The sequence below is a fragment of the Myotis lucifugus genome, unplaced genomic scaffold (assembly GCF_000147115.1).
Source record: "Myotis lucifugus unplaced genomic scaffold, Myoluc2.0 scaffold_70, whole genome shotgun sequence".
Taxonomy (NCBI): domain Eukaryota; kingdom Metazoa; phylum Chordata; class Mammalia; order Chiroptera; family Vespertilionidae; genus Myotis; species Myotis lucifugus.
In genome coordinates this window covers 4,206,021-4,227,137 of record NW_005871118.1, presented here as the reverse complement: position 1 = coordinate 4,227,137, position 21,117 = coordinate 4,206,021, and the positions used below count along the sequence as shown (strand labels likewise).

General features: G+C 44.4%; 1 protein-coding gene across 1 annotated transcript in view; it reads left to right on the top strand.

Moving 5' to 3' along the window:
* The window catches only part of ARHGEF26 (Rho guanine nucleotide exchange factor 26), a 112,298-nt gene extending 93,108 nt beyond the window's left edge, over positions 1-19,190 (top strand). Inside the window, 4 exon segments of the mRNA XM_006090334.3 lie at positions 4,030-4,239; positions 14,884-14,951; positions 16,428-16,532; positions 17,035-19,190. Coding sequence (XP_006090396.2) covers positions 4,030-4,239; positions 14,884-14,951; positions 16,428-16,532; positions 17,035-17,177 — 526 coding nt within the window. The 3' untranslated portion in view covers positions 17,178-19,190.
* Positions 19,191-21,117: the final 1,927 nt, after the last annotated feature.

Here is a 21,117-nt window from a genome sequence, read left to right as displayed (position 1 = left end):
GCACACTGTTCTTTCTGTTTTGCTCATGCCCTGTCCCAGTCTTTGAATTACAATAGCTTTACAATCTGTTTTTACTATGTCGTAAGGCTCATTCTTATCAGGAAGAGTTGATACCTTTATAATATCAATCTTATTTTTTCAGGCCATTTTCTGAAGTACAGTAGTTGAAGGCTGTCTTTATATAGCAGGAACTGGTTAAGTTTAATCCTAAATATTTTATGTGTCTTGTGACAATTATAAGGGTGATTCTTCTGTTATATTTTCGGAGTGTCATTTATGTATAGAAGAGCCTCTTTTTTAACCCAACGATTTTACTGAATTTCATCTGCAAATAATCAGTTGTTTGTACGGGGGAACAATGCCATTGTCCAATAGTCGCTTAAGCTATACCCATCGGCATCCACAGACACCTGGAGTGATGGTAGTCTTTCACATCTATGCATTTGTTATTTTTAAATTTATTTGTACCTTGAATTGTGAAATACTTCAAACGAACAGGAAATTGTCAAATACTAACATACCTATCATTTATATTTAACAGATACTAACTTCTTTTCATATTTATCAGATCTCTGCTTTTTAAACAAAAACCTGGTATAATACCACAGGTAAACCTGAAATCCCTTTACCATTATTCCATCTCCTTCCTCCCTCTTCCCAGAGTAACTCCTGTCCTGAGGTTGGGGCTATCATCCTATACTCCCTGTGGTGTGTGTGTGTGTGTGTGTGTGTGTGTGTGTGTGTGTGTATGTGTGTATGTATATATGTGTGTGTATGTGTATATATGTGTGTGTGTGTATGTGTATGTGTGTATGTATATATGTGTGTGTATGTGTATATATGTGTGTGTGTGTGTGTGTGTGTATATATGTGTGTGTGTGTGTGTGTGTGTATGTAGTTTTAGTGTTTTAAAATACATGTTTATGCAGTTTTCAATGTTGTCCTAATTTAAAAGTAACAAATATATCCCCGTTATAGATCATTCTAGTCTTTATAGAAATGTATATGGGACAGAAGGGTAAAAGTGCTCCATAATCCTCAGTTTAAGAAAGCCACTGTTCACTGTGAGGTGTATCACCTTTCAACCCGTGCTGGTAGGTGGAATTTAGTAGAACCAAAAACGATCTGATCTGCTTAACAAAAGAAGGCCTCCCCGAGGGAAGCCTAATTGGGGTATGTATTTACCACCATATCCTGTTCTGTACGGATAGTTCTTTATCTTGTTAAAAAAAAAAAGACAAGAAAAGGTTGTCAACAAAGGTTACTGGACTTGAAGCGGGGTTTAACCGGGAAACCCATCATTGTTTATGCCACAGAGCAACAGACTTATATAGACTTGATCGCTGCACCTGATAGAGCCCCGGCTTGCACAAAGCAGCCAGCCTTGATGAGCAGCTGGTAAACTTGGAGCACGTATAGGACAATCAGAGGAAGTCTACATATAAACTTCTCCCTGCGAGGGAAGGTGGTTTTTCCATTTGCCTTTTTCTGAGCAGTTTAACTTCCTAATTCGTGGTCCAAATTGTTTCAGAGACTATGTAAACCATATGTTTGCTAAGCGCTGGAGACAAACATGGGGAAGTCTGATTAGCAGCAGCTTCCCTCCGGAAAGGGGCTTCTTCCCCAGCCCAGCTTAGCCTGCTTTCTACTTACTGGACAGGAGCGAGGAAGCAGAGGAGGGAATCGGGTCGGAAATAGCTGCCTCTGGCTATATCCCCCCCCCCTCCTTCTGCTTAAGCACGTATTCTAACACATATGTTATCCTCTGTATCAGCAGGAGAGCGATAGTGGGTGCTGACTGACATGAGGAGGAGGCAGTTCAGTATTTAGCAGGTCTGGAGAGGGGAAATGCAGTTACTTTGAACCTTTAGGAGATTAAGTGCATGTGTGTGAGGGAGCATGAGCAGTGAACGGGCTAGCAAGAGTGAGATGCTTTTCAATATTTGTTTTATTGGGTTTGAATAATCGCTGACAAGGATAAAGATGTTACTACTGTTAAATGAAAGCATGTTCTTTTTATATTAAATTTATTAAAAGAGTAGGGAAGTTGTAAATGGTATTTATTATGAGATGATGAAGTTTACAGGTCCAGATAAAATGATGTTATTGGATGATTGCTATTGAATCAAATTTTTTTTTTTAAAAAAGGCAAACATTTCCTGCTTCCTATTTTGGACTCACAAGTCAAAACAGTGGGATAGTTCCCTTATAAGGCCTCTTCAATGACACAGATGTGCAGATGTGTAGAAACTGTCACCTGCAGGTGAACTCTCAAAGCTATGAATAAAGTGGCGTAGCTCATCACCCAATCTGGATATTTGATAGAACAACAGGCATACACTGGGTCAGCGGTCACCCTCGCTCTTAATGGTCTTGTAGTTCTTATCGCTGAAGAGAACAATTAAAAACATTCTATTATAATTTATCTCCTTCTTCTGTCTCTAATTACCCTCAAAGACAAAGATTCAAAGCACCCATGAAACACAATAGCTACTATTGTTTGCATTTGGGCAAACACTGGGGAAATTAGAAACTCTAAAACTTAAGAGACAAAAAAAAATAAAAAAATTTAGGTAGTTTATTCGTATTAGTTTACATTAGTTTCCTGTAAACTCTTGGTCTTGGTTTCTAGTGGGGACTACCCAACAGGTAAAACCACTTCATGCTAAAGACTTTTTGGAATGTGAGTCATCTTGAATGACTGCTTTATAGCATGTACATTTCTTTGCCTCCTATTTCTTTGGAAATGCAAAGACTATCTGTTCAGTGTCATTGTATAAGGCACTACTTAAACACCCAGGCACACAGCATTAGGGTGGTTGGAGTTTTCTGTCTGCAGCAAATTATTTTAACTGGAAATTGAGTGCCTTTGACTAACGGGGGTAGTATTTTTTAACTTGAGAGTTGGATCCAGAGTAACTAGGAGTTGCAGAGAGAGGGCCATAACCAGGAAGCCTTCCTCATCTTGTTGTTTTTCTTGTTGAGGTTTTGCTTTTGCTTGTGTGTTTGTTTTATCTTGAGTCCTGGGCTGTTAAATCCATGTCTGAGATATCTGGACATACATTATAAACTTTCTCTGCTCTTCCAAAAACTGACTGCTTTGTTTCTGGTAAACATGGTCTTTTAAACACACAATCTTAGTTGTTTGTAAAGTGTATCATCTCTTTCCTCCTTTTATAAAAATTGTGAGCTTTGATAAGCCTCATTTTGGTATGACCAGTACTGTTGAATATTCTGAGTATGGCTTTGCGAGTCTGTAGGCAATTAGTTCCGGGAGAGCTTTGGGGGTGATCTTGCCGTGTGAGCTTTCAGTTAATACAGATTATTACCCTAGCAACAAAAGGCTTGTCAGAGGGCAGGATTTTGCTTTGATATATAATAACTGTGTTCGCTGTTTTTTGAGGGAACACTCTATCAAGCTAAATTTTAGAAAAGATATAGTTTTTCAAGGAGAGTACAAGGGAGTAGTTGATAGGCAGCTGTCCAGCACTGAATAAAAGAAATTCTAAGAAATCTTGAGCAAATGGCTTGTTCTGGAATTCCTAGTATAGGAATTTTTCTTTTATCTTAATTTCCCTAAGTTCATACATTTGTGTTTATTATTAAGTCAGGAAGCCATTTGACATTGTTACTAGACTATACTTAAATGTATTGCATAGTTATCAATTTATTCAACAGGTATTTATTGAACTCTCCCATGTTCAACTGTAAAGGTACATAGTCACAGTAGCGGGAAAGCTGTATCTAACCTGGGTAGGGGTTTTCAAGGAGATAAGGGTGTATGCAGGGAGTGATTATAACTAGCCACCAAGAAATCCAAGCATGAACCAGAAGACGAGAAGGGTTTAAGGATGGGAGCAAGGTGGTAGCATCAATGGCTTGTAGAAACTGGTAGGTTGAAGAATTGTTGGGCTTTATTAGAAGAAGAGAGACAGGCAGTGGTGATGAGAGTCCTGTTTGACATCGGGATTACAGGTGACAGTCTCATCCACTGAATTATTGACATGTTCTTTTCCCTTTTCCTTATAGTGAAGAAAGTTACAACGTCAACGATTATTCCTTAAGAGATCAGCTATTGGTGGAATCTTGTGACAATGAAGAGCTTACTTCGTCGCCAGGGAAGAACAGTTCCACAATGCTTTATTCAAGACAGAACTCTGCCAGTCACCTCTTCACTCTGACCGTCCTTAGTAACCATGCGAATGAGAAAGTGGAAATGCTGCTAGGGGCTGAGACACAGTGAGTAGGGGTGGGGAGAGGGTTTCAGAACAGCTGGTATCAGTCTTCCCTGCCTCATGGCCCTGGGACTTCCTGGAAATAGGGAGGGGACTTGAGTGGGTGTGGTGATTGCTGGGCTGTGCAGGGGACCAGCAGGAGACACCTTCTCAACTCTGAGGAAGGCGATTCTTCAGCTCGAAGACAGTGCACGACCTCCTTTGGGCGCCCCTCTCCTAAGGAGAGAGTGTAATATGTCTGAGCTTTGGATTTTGTAAGACTTGAAGTAGCCCTAACCGGTTTGGCTCAGTGGATAGAGTGTCAGCCTGCGGACTGAAAGGTCCCAGGTTCGATTCCGGTCAAGGGCATGTACCTTGGTTGTGGGCACATCCCCAGTAGGGGGTGTGCAGGAGGCAGTTGATGGATGTTTCTCTCTCATCGATGTTTCTAACTATCCCTCTCCCTTCCTCCCTGTAAAAAATTAATAAAAATAGATTAAAAAGAAAAAGACTGAAGGATAAAAACGTCTTACACACTTTGGAGGTTAGTGCGTGTCCAGATGTTCTGGAGCATTCTCAGAAACTGGAGACTTCCTTTCATCACTTGCAGTTAGTAATGGCGAAAGTGTGTTGGTTTTGCTTTGTGTTTCCCTTTTCTCTGTGTTTATAAGGAGTGTTTGTTTTTTATCCAGGCCTTGCCAACATAGCAGAGCTCTTCCCAGCTGTCTCCTTTGTAATGTATGTCATCTCCACCACTGTTTCTGAGATTCCTGGAGGAGAGTAGGAAGTAAACCGACGTGCGCAGTTCTTTTTGCACCGAGGCCAGGTCCTTTCCTGGGACATTCCGTAGCATTATTCGCCCCACCTGCCTTTTGATCGTACCCCGGGCTGAATGGATATTCCTTTCCTCAGTCAGAAATATTCTCAGAAGATCTGGTTATGTCACCAGTAAACTCATGCGTGTGACTCATATTTGTAGTTCTTTAATTAATAGAAAAGAACATTCCAGAAAGGGCATGGGGCAGACGTCTCCTTGGGTACAAAGGGAGTGACTCCCTCACTCTCCCCCACCAGCAACTCAATTACAGTTCAAAAGTAAATAACTAGACAAAGACTTTTAAGCTCACGGATGTGGTGTTGAAGGAAAATATATTACAGCCATATGCACTTTCCTTTAAAAACAGTAGACTGTTTAAAAGTCTAGCAAATTGACCCTGGTGGCTCCATTCGTTGAAGCATCGTCTGTTTACCAAAAGGTTGAGGGGTTCGATTCCAGGTCAGGGCACATACCTAGGTTGCAGGTTCAATCCCTGGTAACCAATCGATGTTTCTCTCTCACATCTATGTTTCTCCTTTTCTCCCTTCCTCTCTCTCTAAAATCAATAAACATACCCTTGAGTGAGGAATTTTAAAAAAAATCTGGTAAATTGGTATATGCCATAATTGGAAATGTGCAGGTATCTCTGGGTTACTTGGTTTTGAGCAATCAAAGTTTGGGTCTATGTATCATGTTTTCTTTGCTTCTAAGATTTGCAAAATGTATAGGAGTGTATACATTTTCATGTCTTGCCTCTTTTGTACATGGTTAATATAGTTCATTAGCAATCCAGTTGAGAAAAGAAGGTTTTCACCACCGTACTGGCCTTGAGTAATTGTAGAACCCAGGCAAGACACATGTATCCTTTGGCTACTAATTCTTCAATTTGAAAAAGAATAGGGTTCATCCCTAAATATTTACCTTCTTTGAAAAGCTGTTCTTAGCAGAGGCCACGTGGGGGAATAGGAAATGTAGAGTTAGCTGTAGGAGGGGTGCAGCTGTTTGGCACAAAGACAGTTCAACAATCATGACAGTGACATTGAGGAAGAACAGGTCGATAGCTCTGATTACATGAAGAATGCAGAAAAGCTCACTGAAGGAAATGGGGCACACCCTTGGTGAGCATCTGGGCTGTGCCAGGCACTGAGCCAGCTCTAGAACAGGAAGAAGGGGCCCATAGCTGTTTCCAGAGAAAGGGAGAACCTCAGAGCTGAAGGGGCGTCTAAGTCAGGTGACAGTGCCGATTCCCCAGGATCAATATTATGTCTGTTCTGGCCAACTGAAGAATACTACCCTCTTGGAATCCCAAAAGTATCTTGTTTAGACAATAAAATATGTGATGACCCTAATTACAAGTCCGTAGTCCAACTCCCTTTTCCCTCTAGAAGTAAAACGAGACTCACAGAGGTGAAGTGATTTGCCTGCAGGAAGTGAGTTATTGCCAAAGCTGGGACTAGACCCTGACTTTCCTCAATGCAGAATTATTCCTAGTAGCAGAGTTTTTCCTTTAGTTTTCTTACTGAGAAGCTGCCGGCCATACAGACAGTCCTACCCCATCCTTGCTGCTCAGGTTGGCCTTGTTCTGGATCTAGAAGGGATACTAGGAAGTCAGTTGCTATAAAATGTGGGAAACTATTAAAATGTGGATTTTTCCCCCAAGTCCGTAAGCTGTAAAAAGGAAAAAGTTTGTGGAAACTTAGATGATAAATTTTTAAAATACTATATGCTTTGAAATATTTTAAAACAAAATGCTGAATATAAGTATCTGAAAAGTTATTTTCTGCATAAAACTACTTTTTGTTGTTGTTGTTCCTTTGCCTGGGTTTTTCCCTCTTCCTGGAATGCCCTCTACAGATCTCCTTGAATTACCAAGTGCATCTCCTCTCAGGGCTCATGCCAAGTCTTCCCTCTACGACAGTGGTCGGCAAACTGTGGCTTGCGAGCCACATGCGGCTCTTTGGCCCCTTGAGTGTGGCTCTTCCACAAAATACCACGTGTGGGCGCGCACGTACAGTGCGATTGAAACTTCGTGGCCCATGCGCAGAAGTCCTTGTTTTGTGAAAGAGCCACACTCAAGGGGCCAAAGAGCCGCATGTCGCTTGCGAGCCGCAGTTTGCTGACCACTGCTCTACGAAGACACCTGTCAGGGCTGCTCGTGGTGATGTTGTCCCCCCAAATTCTGGCTGCTTGCTGTCTGTACCACTCTTGATAATTCATTTTTCTCCTTAGCTTTTTTTAAAATATATTTTTATAGATTTCAGAGACATGAGGACAAGGAGAGAAAGATAGAAACATCAGTGATGAAAGGGAATCATTGATCGGCTGCCTCCTACTGGGGATGGAGCCCGCAACTCCGGGCATGTGCCCTGACTGGGAACCTAATCATGACCTCCTGGTTTATAGGTTGACACTCAGCCACTGAGCCACAGTGACTGGGCTCCTTTGTTTTCTGTCTTGCCTATATTCTACCCCTAAATCTCTCTTTACTTACAGCTGAACTTCTTGAGAGCATAATCTTCATTTCCCCCTGTTAATTCAGCACTTTTATTGGGCACCTACATCCTTTCAAGAGCTACTCTAAGTCCTGGGATGTAGCCGTGAACAGTAGAGACCAGACCCCTGCCCTTTGGGCTTCTGTTCATGTGAGAGGCTTACCTCTGCGTTCTTCCCACCCTCAAGGAGGGTGACTGGATGGCAGTGAACTTTGGCCAGTCGGCTTGGGCAAATGGCCTTTGATGAGCTGGGGCAGTGGGAAAGTATTTCTTCTTGATCCAGTTAAAAGTCAATGTAAATGCAGTGAGGAAGCAAAGCCAGGCAATGGAATTTGGAGTGAATGTTGAGTGCTGGGTCATGGACTCTAAGTTAGATGGTGGAGGAAGACTTTTCTGAGGTGACATTTGAACTGAGAGCCCTAAGTGACAAGAAGTTACCCATAGGAAAATGCAGAGCCAGAATGTTGTAGGCAAAGGAAACGGCGAGTGCAAAACTCCTAAGGAAACGAGTTTGATGTTGTCAAACTTGGCTTGAACATAGTGAATGTAGGTAGATAAGAATAAACCAGGGAGCGGGTGGGTGGCTAAGAGGCCAGCGGAGGCCAGAGCATTTCGGAGCAGAGCTATTCCAGGGCCTTCTGTGGGCTTTAATCTCCAAACATTACCAACCTGGCATGAGGGTAGGGGTTTAAAATGTATAGTATTTTGACATTTCTGCAGCATCAAAGCATGTAATTATTTTAACAGTAATTCATTTTTATTGGATTTCTGAAAACACTTGGTTCACAATGGATTGGGTGGTGAGGATCGTTTCTTTACCACGGATATTTTGAGAAGCACTAATCTGGAGCCTCATAAGCCATGGTTGGGGGATCCCTGGAAGACTGGAGGGGAGGTAGAAATTCCCATGGGGAGAGCAACTCAGGCCATGTTGGAGGGGTCAAGGGGCTTCGGGGTGGTGCCCTGGGCCATGGTGTATGAAGGGAGAAGGAAATATTACATTTAGGAGACAGAGACAACAGGACTGACTCACGATGAATTGGGTGGCACTGCATGAAAGAGAGGGGTCAATGATGCTTTGGATTTTTGGTACTTCATATGGAGTTACCCCTTAACCATCTTCTATATGGCTTCCTCTGCCTCCCTGCTGAGGCCGTCCCATCCAAAATAAGCCATGGCTTCCTAGTTACCACACCCAGTCAGTCTTCTTCTTTCTTTACCTCAAGGCCATTTAATGTTGACCATCAGACTGGGGCTAACTCCTTTTGGAGATTCTTTCTCAAAGACTTTTTAGTTTTATGTCCATGTTTAACCATCCCTCTTCGCTTTCCCTTCAGAAATGCAGCCTGTCTGAAGCCAGGCATCACCCCTGCCCACCGCTTTCCCCAGATACTCAGTCTGGAGATTTGGTGTCATTTCTGATGCCCCCAGTCTGCACAGATCCATCACCGGCCAGCCCTTCCTGTACTAGAGTCTCCTGCAGCCTTCTGCGTGTTTCCACTCCACTCCCTCTTCCTAGGACACCCCCTACGCCACTTATCTTTTGAACCACCTAACTATCTTCTCTCTAATCAATTCTGCATGGCGTCACGACTAAATTCCACACTCAGCTCTGGTTTTGTCCTTGTCTCACTTTGTACCTAGCAAGCTCCCAATAGATATTTTTGGAATTGACCCACAATGAATATAATTAGCTTTTCTTTATCCAAAGGAAGGCAGCGTAGTAGCCACATAGAGGGAAATACTGCCTCTCTCCCAATCTCTGTTCAGGGTTCTCTTTTTGGTGCTGGAGCAAATTTTCTCTAAATTCCATGTGTTTTACAACGTTTGCTCATTAAGGAGTTGATTAAATTTTTTTTTTTTTTTTTTAGGATGTACATCTAGGCCATGTGTACTGCTATATCTGTTTGCCTGTTCAAGATCTTAAGTCATTGTCTTGTTAATGAGACAGGAGTCTGTGAAAATTACAAAAGCTCCCCCTTTATGAAAGGACAAAGGAAGCATGTTTGACTACTGTCCTCTCTTTTCCCTCTGGGCCTCTCAAGAGGAATGTGGGAGCCGAAGAGCCCCCTTTGTCTGCCTTCATTCGAATGAAGCCCAGACAGCTGCTGCTGGCACGGACCGGGGCCGTGGCAAGTGGCATTCTGGCTCCTTTGTCCCCAGTGGCATTTGGATGGCATCTGGGTCTAGTGTACATCGTGATGGGATGCCAGGAGATACTCAGCGGTGGGCACAAACTTTCTCCACCCATTATTTTTAGCGATAAGATGTAATCACCTTACACGGTAATAAAAGATCCTTCTCAACGTTTCTCTCTCGCAAGAACTGGGAGCCTAATGGACGGGGTTGGTCCTGTCAGCTGTGCAGACAGCCAAGTCCTGGGCCTGCCGACAAAGGCGCATGGATTGCCCGGAGTCTTTGGTGCTCTTCCTGCTTATGTTAATGATTTAATTAACAACAGAAGGTAAATGGTATGGGATAAAATTGTAAATAGTATGTTTGACAGACTCTTACACACCCTTTAGGGAAAATCCACAATATAGAGATGACAATGGACGTGGAAAAAAATACATTTATTATAGGTCGGAGTATTTTCTCCGTGTTGAATCTTGAATCCGTGTCCAATAATGATCTTTTACTTGTACATTGTCTGTCAAAATTCATTATCGTTTGTGATCCTCATTACTGACCCCAGTGAAGGAGGAGGGCAGGTGATAGTACGGATCTTTCGTTATCCAGGAAACAATTGACCCACTGCAGGTGAACTCCTGGATGCTGGAATAGACCAGGTCTCATGAGCTATTAGATATGACAAGAAATAATTACACTCTAGTGCATGTCACAGAGCCTAAATTCTAGCACTCTTAGTGGGCTTGGGGAATGATTTTGCTCCGGCTCTAGTCCAGCTTCATTGGTTTTGTCAAACAGCATCTTGACATCATTTTTCTTCTTACCCTGTGAGTTTTCTTTCATGGAACACTTTATTGAGCTCAGCTAGTTGAATTGAGTGTCAGAGTGAACAAAAACAGCATCTCCACTGTCTTACTTGTTATGCAAGCTTGGAAGACTTAACCAAAGGCTGTGGGTATATACGAATTTCAAAAGGCACCACAGGTAAATGTCTAGGCTGTGAGAAGGAACCCCAAAGGTATCCGGTCAAATGCCATTCTAAGAAGGATAAAAGGAAGGTGAGGCAGCAGCTGGGGTCTCAGCCTCTATGGAAAGGACAGGAGGACCAGGTCAGGGGTCAGGTCCTTGGTGGGCATTCCATTCCGTTCAGCCTCATCCTCAGCCTTGCCTCTTCGTTTCAAAGCCGACTCTGCACTTTCTCAGTACTTAACTGTCTTTTCTAGCCGATGCCTGGAATTCGAGGCAAGTCCAGCTTTGCACACAGTATCTTCGAACTGTGTGCAACTAAGTTTTAATCGATTGTGTTTTTAATGAATGATATGCGAGCAAACTCCTGCGCAGAGAACAGTACTTGCATCATTCATGCCTTGCACTGAGAATGTGGGGGTTTTGAAAGGATGGCATGGGCAGATGTTTGTGTTAAAGGCGTCTCTTCTCAACTCCATCGTCTCCCTCTGCCTGGTCCATGTGTGCTGTGCAAAGCGCTCTGCCCAGGCCCATGGCTCTGCGTTGGGTTTGTTTTCTGCTCCGTCTGCTCCACGCTGAGGCCTGTGAAGAGCAGGAGAGCCGTTTACTCGCTTGGCGGCCTCAGCCTAGCCCAGACCCTGGCACAGGCCGGCGCTCAGTGAATGTGGAAGAAAGGAGTGGTCGGAGAGCCTCAGAGGTTGATATGCCCAGGTCCCCAGGAGGGCAGCCCTGTTTATTCTCTCACTTTGTTTGGGCCAAGGGAAAAGTCTAGGAACTAGGTGTGTGTGGGGGGGGGGGGGCCCTGTGACTTCATGTTGATTGGTTCATATTGTCCCCCAAGAAAAGAGCTGTCTGGAGTGAGCCCCGGACTTGATATCTGCATTTCATAATGGGTATGTCTGGGCCTGGTTTGTCTTGTTCTTAGACTCCCGTCTTTTATGGAGCGCCTCCTCCCTGTGTGAGAGGAGCTGTGCTCTCTGCTAGCTGACGGACGGGATGGGGTGTGTGTGTGGGGGGCTCCTTGGCAGGGCTCCTGGAGGCCCTGGGGGAAGTCGTGGGGTTCTGACAGCATCTACTCCATTGAAGCCATTTCAAGAAGGGGCCCCTTTCAGCCAGGGCAACAAGGAGTGTCTTGTTCTGTCCTCCAGAGTCCCTGCGAGGGCCGCCTGTCTGAGCGGTGCATTAGCATCCAGGCAGCATGCCACAGGAGGGAAGGGTTTCATCTGGGCCTCTGGGAACTGGCCGCAGGGGGAGGCCCGGCTGAAAGCGGCCGCTCGCTGCCAGGGCAGTGCCGTGCCAGGGAAACCTTACGTGGAGGATGCAGCCAGCACAGAGGAGCCTGGCTTGCGGATGTGGCACGGAGAGAACGCAGATGGGTCATTTTAGGTTTCTCTTGGGAGCAGCCCTTCCACCCATAAGATGCTTTGTTTTCAGTTTCCTTTGTACTTTGCAAATTCCAGTTGAGCCCGAGGGTAAAAAAAAAAAAAAAAAGATGGTACCCCACAAAGAGATGATATCACAGACTGAAGTGTTTGCTTGGGGTTATTTTAAAGGAAATGATGCTTTCGTGTTCCTGATAAAACCATCCTGAAGCCCTTTGAATGTTTTTAAAAGCCAGACAGCATGGTGAGGTGCTGTTTAAATTGTGTGTATTACTCCTGACACTCCAGCCCCACAGAGCCCAGTCTCCTCCTCCTCCTCTAAAGGAGTCTGTCTTTCACACACTGCCGTGTCCACGCTTCCCGCCTTCTCTCATTACCCGTGAGCACCCACGAGGGAACCCCAGCTCGTGGACCCCAGACCACCTGGCTTTACCTTCTGTCTGCACTGCTTGAATTGTTTTTTTGTGTGTGTGTGTGTGTTTTGTTTTGTTTTTAAATATATTTTTATTGATTTCAGATAGGAAGGGAGAGAGATAGAAACATCAATGATGAGAGAGAATCATTGATCGGCTGCCTCCTGCACGCCCCCCCACTGGGGTTCGAGCCCACAACCCGGGCATGTGCCCAGACCAGGAATTGAACTGTGACCTCCTGGTTCATAGGTCGACGCTCAACCACTGAGCCACGCTGGCCTCACCACTTGGCTGTTTTACTGTGAGCAAGCACTTCACACTCCAAACTTCGGCTTTGTCCTCTGGGAACACGGAAATAATCATGCCAGTATTTTCTTCCAAGATTTTTGATAAGACTAGATTAGATGGTACTTGCAAAATGCAAAACGTCCTGTACCTGTCACGTAAATAAAACTGTTCAGAACAAGGCCCAGTTCCTACCTCCTGGGGTGTATGGCCTGGTGAGAGAAACAGGCGAGTCGGTAAATGTTGGGGGATCGGTGTGGGATGTGTGATCCATGATTTCATAGGTCAGCAGGTGTTTGCCGAGTCCCTGCTGTGTGCCAGGCAGTGAGCCGTATAGATACGGTGCCTGCTTTCATGAGGCTTACAGTGGACCAGGAGTGTGCAGAGGGGAGTGTGGGAACAGGACCGCCAGACTGGGAAGGGGACGAAGGATGGGTGCACGCATCAGAGCAAGCTGCCTGGGAGAGGTGAGGCTTGTGTTTTCAGTGTGGAGTGGGTGTGTGGAACAAAAGAAGTCAGACACAAAAGTGGACACAACATGGGATTCCATTTTCTTACGGAACGGAATAGGCAACACTAGTCTATGTTGGTGGAAGCCAGAACCGGGGTTACATTTCCGGGAGGTCATTGCTTGGAAAGGGATAAAAGGGAACCTCCTGGCACATGTCTCCGGACCTGGTGGCATGTGTACGTGGGTAAACCGAAGGAAACTCACAGAGCTGTTTACACATAAGATCAGTGCAGGGTTTTATTTTATGTACGTTCTTTAATCTAAAATTTTTAAGTAGCGATTATGAGGGCGTCTAGCTCAGTAAAGCAGGAAGGTTGTATTTGAGAGTGAACAGAGCCAGTAGGAAAGGTGTGGAACAGCATGACGTGTTCTAGCACTGGACAACGGCTGCTCTGTCTGGATGGAGGGTGGATACACATGGGGGTGAAGAGGGGGTGGCAGAGCCCGGCCGGTGTGGCTCAGTGGTTGAGCATTGACCTATGAACCAGGAGGTCATGGTTCGATTCCTGGTTAGGGCACATGCCCGGGTTGCGGGCTCCATCCCCAGTAGTGGGCGTGCAGGAGGCAGCCGATCAGTGATTCTCATCATTGATGTTTCTATCTTTCTCTCCTTCTTCCTTGCTCTCTGAAATCAATAAAAATATATTTTAAAAAAGATGGGGTGTTAGTGAAAAAGAAGCATCTTTTAGGAGCAAGCTATTATGGGAGGAAAAAATTGTTTTTCAAGTACTGGACGTGAAGAAGGGAAGAAGGTAGAGTGGCCCTAGTAGAAATTGACCTTGGTTGGAATCTCGGATGTTAGAACTTAGTATTCTCATCTTTCTCACCGGCTTTTGGGAGGACTATATGATATAATGGATGGATGTCAAGTGCTGTGTCTGTCACGTCGTATGGACTTAATGCTTCTTAAGAGATTTCAAAGTGTGTATGGGTGTGTGGCTCATTTCATTGCAATCCCGATATTTGGCTTTTCCAGGCCATAACCTGTATTATGGAGTAGTGCTTGCTTATATGAAACTTTTGATCCTTTCATTAAATAATTATTTTGTTTCATGTAAATATAGCTTAATGTTGAAGAAAAAGTCTTGGTTGTTTTTTGCCTTGAATTATTTTTGGCTGTACTCATTAAGCCGTATTAATAAGCATTTGAGCACAGTCTAAAAAAGGTCAAAAATTTCTATTTCAATAGAGCTCATATGTGGCAATATTAGTTGAAGGGGGAACAAAGCAGCTTTAAATATATCACGTTTCTCATCTTTTCCGAAATGGTTTGAGTATGGGGGGAAAGGGAGGGGAGGGCATGGAGGGAGACTGCCTTAGTGGGATGTTTTTTCTTTTTTAAGGAAATTTACTTTTTTGAAATGTTTAACTTCAGATTATGCGTTACTGAACATGTTTTTGTGATTGCAATGTGTAAGTGTAGTCAGCTCTTTATTAAAGGTTAAACTGTCAAGTGAGAAGTTCCACTTCGCCAACAGCTAGCCAAGGTCATTCAGAATAGTTTAAGTGTCCCAGATGACTATTTAAAAACCCTGACCTTTGTTGTGAAGGTCAGCCCCAGGCCTCTCTAGGTCATCTCTCCCCTGTTTGGGAAGTGGCTTTGCATTTTAGGACACACTTCGTTCTCTGTAAACACCCTGCATGTCTCACCTGGCTCTGCCCTGTGTGTTTAGGAGTGAGCGAGCCCGCTGGATAACCGCCCTGGGACACAGCAGCGGGAAGCAGCCTCCCGACCGAACCTGTAAGTAACTCCTGGGCTGTCTGCTCTGAAAGGCTGACCGTGGAGGGGCTCTGCCCCCTGCTGGACGCTGGGGTATTAACGCTCCCCCCAGGTTTCTTTCCTTCCTGCTGTCTGTCCTACATCAGAACTAGGTGATCCCTGCTTTGGAAGTCCAGGGCTCTGAGTTCAAATCCAAGGTGCAGTTGTTCTTTGTTGTATAAACGCGGTACATTGTGGCATATCCTCCCCGAGCCAGTTTGACCTTCTGCAGTCGGGGGCATCATGATATATACACTGAGTGGCCAGATTATTATGACCATCCCATCAGTACTTCATTGACACTTCCAAAAATACTGGATATTGAAAACTTCCTAAGCAAATACTCTCAAGGTTTTATTATTATTATTTGCATAACTAATTAACTTCATTGTACTAATGGGGTGGTCATAATAATCTGGCCACTCAGTGTACAGTACTGGGTTATTGGGAAGATGGAGTTAAATAATATCCATTGAAAGCCCTGCTTAGACTTGTGAAAGTAAAGCCCTTACATTTCTAGCTGTGGTTCAGGGTCATTGGCTGCATGTTTAAGCCATACTGACTGTCTAAATCTAAGCTGAAATGTATTTTTAACCGTAAAGAAAATGGCTTTACCATTCCTTTTGACCTTTTTTTTTTTGTAATTGAAGTGGTAATAGTTACAAAATGTATTTCATTCTTCTAGAGAACTAGGAACTAATGCGGTCCAGGGTGCTGTATTAGCGCCTTCACGCTGATGTTATGCTTCTCTGGATGGTTCTAGCTGGAAGGTCAAACCCAGAGGATAAAGGGCAACGAAACTGTTTGTCCTGGAACACTCAGAAGTCATAGCTTTAAGCGTAGAGCCAAAGCTAAAGTGATGGATTGGAATAAAAGTTCAGAGAATCAAGTTCTGTATTAAAAAAACAAATTAAGTAAGAAGTCTTGCCCGTCAGTACCAAGTCACTGAAGTTAATGGCTTTATTACGATTTAGCATAATGGGGAGACTCACAAAGTTTTCTAACTTTTGGTTGGAGATCTTTTTATTTCTAACCCTCTTTGGCAGCTTCCATGTGCTGCTACTGATGGGAAAGCACCTTGGATGAGAGCCTGGAGGCCTGGATGTGTTGTGGATTTCATCATCAGCTGCATGTCCTTGGCACGTTACCTAACCTGTCTTGTCTCAGTTTCCCCACTGCATATGGCTGTGTTCTGCTCTGTTATGTGACGTGACTAATGGCTCCTTATCAAGGCTGTTCTTGAGGGGATTCCTACATCATAAAAGGCCTCTCTCGACTCTGAGCTTCTGAAGTTATAAAGCTCTTAGCCCAGTATTTTCTGCTTCTTCATAGAAGCCTAAGTTGTTTCTATCAACGCCGGCCCCGAGTTGCACAGAGAGACTGAGAACACCATTGATTTGTACCTGTTCTGTTTTTCCTCTGCTGCTGGAAGCTCAGTGTGTTCCCTTTCCTCCCTAGCACTGACCCAGGTAGAAATCATTAGATCGTTTACCGCCAAGCAGCCAGACGAACTCTCCCTGCAGGTGGCCGACGTGGTCCTCATTTATCAACGTGTCAGCGACGGTGAGTGCAAGTTCTCACGGGCGGGCCAGCGTTCAGGGTGTGAGGAACCAAGGAGGCTGCTTTTTGTTATTCATGGGCACATTCCACATCCCTTCAGTTTTTCTCATGTGCACCAGCCTCTCCTCTTTCTACACTTTATGGCTCTTACGTGTTTTTGAAAAGGGATGCAGTCACGTGGTTTGTTACTCGAAAGGAACTATGAAAAGTTTTCTTTCCTTCCCAGTGACCTAGTTCTCATCTCCGGACAGTCATTTTTTCCTGCTGCCCCTACCCAAAGCGCCCTCCTCCCCAGCTCAGCCCAAACTCACAGACTGTCTCAGCTGCTCACTTCGGAGCCTCTGATCATGTCACTCATTCTCCCTTGAAGCCATCCCCTCTGTTCCACCTCTCTCTCCACTTCCCATCATCTGTGCTACCCAACATCCTTCCTTGTTGGAGCCGAGCACAGTGAAAATGCATCCAGACACGCGTTGCTTCATGAGGACTCTGTTCTTCTCTGCAGGCTGGTATGAAGGGGAGAGACTGCGAGATGGAGAAAGGGGCTGGTTTCCGATGGAGTGTGCCAAGGAGATAACATGTCAAGCCACAATCGATAAGAATGTGGAGAGAATGGGACGTTTGCTAGGACTGGAGACCAACGTGTAGCCTCTCTGGTGGCCTTTTGCGACTGCAAGATTTGCACTGCATCGTGGTGGGTGGGATGGTCCTGGGCTGGTGTTCTTCTGAGGTTTTACACGGCCGATTTGATTAAAAGGAGGAAAACATTTGCCTTTAAGCTTGCCAGGCGGTTTTGCTCTCTCAGGAGAATGGCTAGTTCGCAAAGCTGGGTGTGCGCACAGCGATCCTGTTGCAAACCTCTAGGTAAACAGAGTAGCTGAGCAGGCAGCCCACATGCGGGATGCAGGGGCCTGGGCTCCTCCCAGTTGCACTGCGTCTGGCAATAAAACATGTACATACGATGCTGTATCCTGATTCTCTAGCCTCACTTAACCAAGAAGGGGCTCTCGCTGTGTAAACATCTCCTTTATGTGGTTTTCCCAGCATTAGCAGGAGTCTCTATCTTGAAGGAATGCTCAGTTTTGTATATACTTTTCCTGCTCTGACATTTTAGGTCTGATTAGAATTGCTGTGTGGATTTTGAAAGAAACTGACAGAGTTCTGAAGGTGAGCAAAGTTCTTTTAAACCTCTTCCCGGGAAAGGGAAATTGACACTTGAATTGTTGCCACCTCTCTCCTGGTTAGCAGGGAAGTAAGGAGGCCTTCCTTATTTTTTTAAAGATATATCCATCGTACCCAATATTGGCCTAAGACAAGTATAGCCTAATAACACTACGCTACTTTAACAGCATAAAATTTAGATGGTTCGCATATGTGACAAAAGCTTAAATATAGGACAGTAATCCAACTGAGCTGATACACGGACATGAGGCTGCTTCGCCTTCAGTAATGCAAGGTTTCTGACTGTTTCTTCTCCCACTCATTTCCAAATAGGAAATGGGCTGACACGCTTTAACATCCCCAAGGAAGATCAGATTCGGCCTTAAAAGGGACGGAGAAACCAGCATGGTACTGAACTGAAACATAACAGTTTGCTTTTCATGGGGGAACCCATTTTCTCTGCACGAAGGCCTCCCTGGCTGGGTTTGGAGCCTCTCTTTACTGCAGGTGTCTGCAGAACTTTACTTCTTCCACTCGTGCAAGGAGAGAGAAGAGTCATTTTCAAAGTGTGTTTCAGACACAGGGCGTGATGTTTGGAAGATTGAGAGAGGAGAGCTGATCTTTACCATCAGCTATGTTCGCTCTCTGCTCCATTCTCTTCCACCAACGGGTAAAACCTGGCAAAGGATGCATTGTTCAAGGCCTCAGATCTCTGTGTGACATGCCCAGCTGCTGTCTGCCAACCAGTTACCCAAATTGGCAGTAAAATTGAAAATAGTGCACGAAGTAAGTATAATTGGCTCACATGCCCTGAGTCCACCTCAGCAGTGAGCCAGGGAGGAGCACCCTGGGCCTTCTTGCCCCTGAATGGCTCCCCTTTCCCTGTGCATACATTTCTGGGAATAAAACACATGCCAGGCCCTGAGTTCCTTGAGGTCAGGAAGTCACAGCAGGAGGCCACAGCAAGAGATGTTGGGGACTGATAAAAAAGAAATCTGTCTCCTTCCTCGTTAATGTCAGAGACTTTTTGGAGGAGAGGGGAACAAGTTGAAATCTAATCTAACCTGATGTTTTCATGTAGGAAGGAAGGTCAATTTGTTGCTTGCACAGGGATCATTTTGTGTTCTTTTTGCTAATACCCAGACACTAAAAAGCAACTAAACGAGTCCTGTGAATTAATTTATAAGTAGAGATGTCAAACAGTTTTGAAATATGTGCATCTTATAAATCAAAGCCTTATTTAGCAAGCAGGTTAATACTGTTGTTAGGTATAGTGTTTTACAGGAGGTATTTAACACATTCACAACATGTGTCGTTTTTATGTGACACAGTGCTGTTTGCCAACCTAGTTCAGGTTCTAGAATAGCTTCTCTGAATTGCACAATTTCATTCAGCGACCTGTGGAGAACAAAAATACTCATTTTTGTCCCAATGAATTGAGACTGCTTGTACACTTATGACGAAACATGTGAATTTATAAAGATTTTGTATATACGTGTTCATTTGTCCTGATGTGATTTAATTTACTGTAGATATATTCATTTAAGTAAATGGTTTGCTGAATTCTTGGCCAAATCTGAGTTCTACGAAAAAGATATCGGCAACTGACATCAAAGGGAACAGGTGTGTCCTTGGTTTTGTGTTGGCATCAGCTGCCCCAGAAGGCTGAAGCATTTTTAAGAGCTGGGCCATACTGTTTCTTCTCATGGTTTCCACAAAACTGCATGACTGACTAGCTTCTATTAAATAGTTCACAGTCCCCTAACTGCTATTGACCCCTGAAGTGTATCTTGATTCATTTTGGCCACCCAGTATCTAAACCTTTGTGCTTGTGAAATTTCACCACCTTGTGAATGTTGGTAGAAGGCAAAGAATGAGTTATTCTATAGCAGTGGTTCTCAACCTTCTGGCCCTTTAAATACAATTCCTCATATTGTGACCCAGCCATAAAATTATTTTCGTTGCTACTTCATAACTGTAATGTTGCTGTTATGAATTGTAATGTAAATATCTGATATGCAGGATGGTCTTAGGCGACCCCTGTGAAAGGGTCGTTCGACCGCCAAAGGGATCACGACCCACAGGTTGAGAACCGCTGTTCTATAGTTAGTTGTTTTTTTTTGCTGTGTGACAGATTTCTATAAGACAACACTCATTTTTTATCTCACAGTTTTTAAAAATGTTTTTAATTTTTAGAGAGGAAGGGAGAGAGAAACATTGATGAGAGAGAAACATCTGTTGACTGCCTTCTACATGCCTGTACTGGGGATCTAGCCTGCAACCCAGGCATGTGCCCAGACTGGGAATTGAACCGGCAACCTCTCAGTGCATGGGACGATGCTTAACCGAGCCACACCGGCCAGGGCCATCGCATAGTTCTGTAGTCAGAAGTCAAGGATGGCTTGGTGGGGTTCTCTGCTTGGAGCATCGCAGACTGAAGTCAGAGTGTTGGCTGGCTGATTTCTCAACTGGAAGGAGCTAAGGTGTCTTCTTTCAAGCTCATACCTGTCATTCACACCTTCACTTCCTTGTAACAGTCGCCTGAGATCCCTGTTTCTGTGCTGGCAGCCACTGCAGGGTGAGGGGGAGAATGCTCACAGCTTCCCCTGGCTGTTCATATTCCTTGCCAGGTGGCTTCTTCCATCCTTAAGGCAGCAGTGGCGTGTTGAATCCTCACACTTGGGATCCCTCTGACTCCATACACAATATGCTACCAGCAGGGGAAAAAACTCTGCTTTTAAAGAACTCCTGTAATTCTATTAGACCCACAGGACGATCTCCCTTATGTTTAACTCAAAAGCAACTAGTTTGGCATCTTAATTAAACCTGCAAAAGTCCTTTGCCATTCAGTGCAACGTAATCAGACACAACACCAAGGAAGCAGAGATCGGGAGTCATCTTAGATTTCTGTCTCCAACACCCGTTATAAATCCTTAAAATGCTTAGTTTCCCAGTATTCCGTGTAGCTAAAATAAAGCCATGTGCTAGGATACACCAATCAAAGGAACCTTTGTTAGATTTCCACACAAGCTAGGGAAGGAAAAGAGAGAGGAGTGCCATCTCTGGGGCTGCCTCCCCATCTGCTCCATCCTTTATTCCAAATTACTGCTATGTTCGCTGACTTTGGAAAGCAACAGAAAGGTGGAGTTACTTGGTGGACTTGCAGTGCTAAACGACGCTGGCCATAGTGCCTGCCATAATCTCCCATGTTGTGGATTGGGTCTTCAAAGGACTTACTCCGGAGTGAGAATATGAATCTTGAGGACCTGCAGCCTCCCTCTTTGGGCTTCTAGAATACAGTGGGGCCTTGACTTACGATTTTAATTCGTTCAGAGACCGAGCTCATTAAGGAGCTCATTAACTCAAATTACTCTATCAACTCAATGCAAAAAATTGGAGGAGAGACAGCTGGTATCTCAAAAAACTC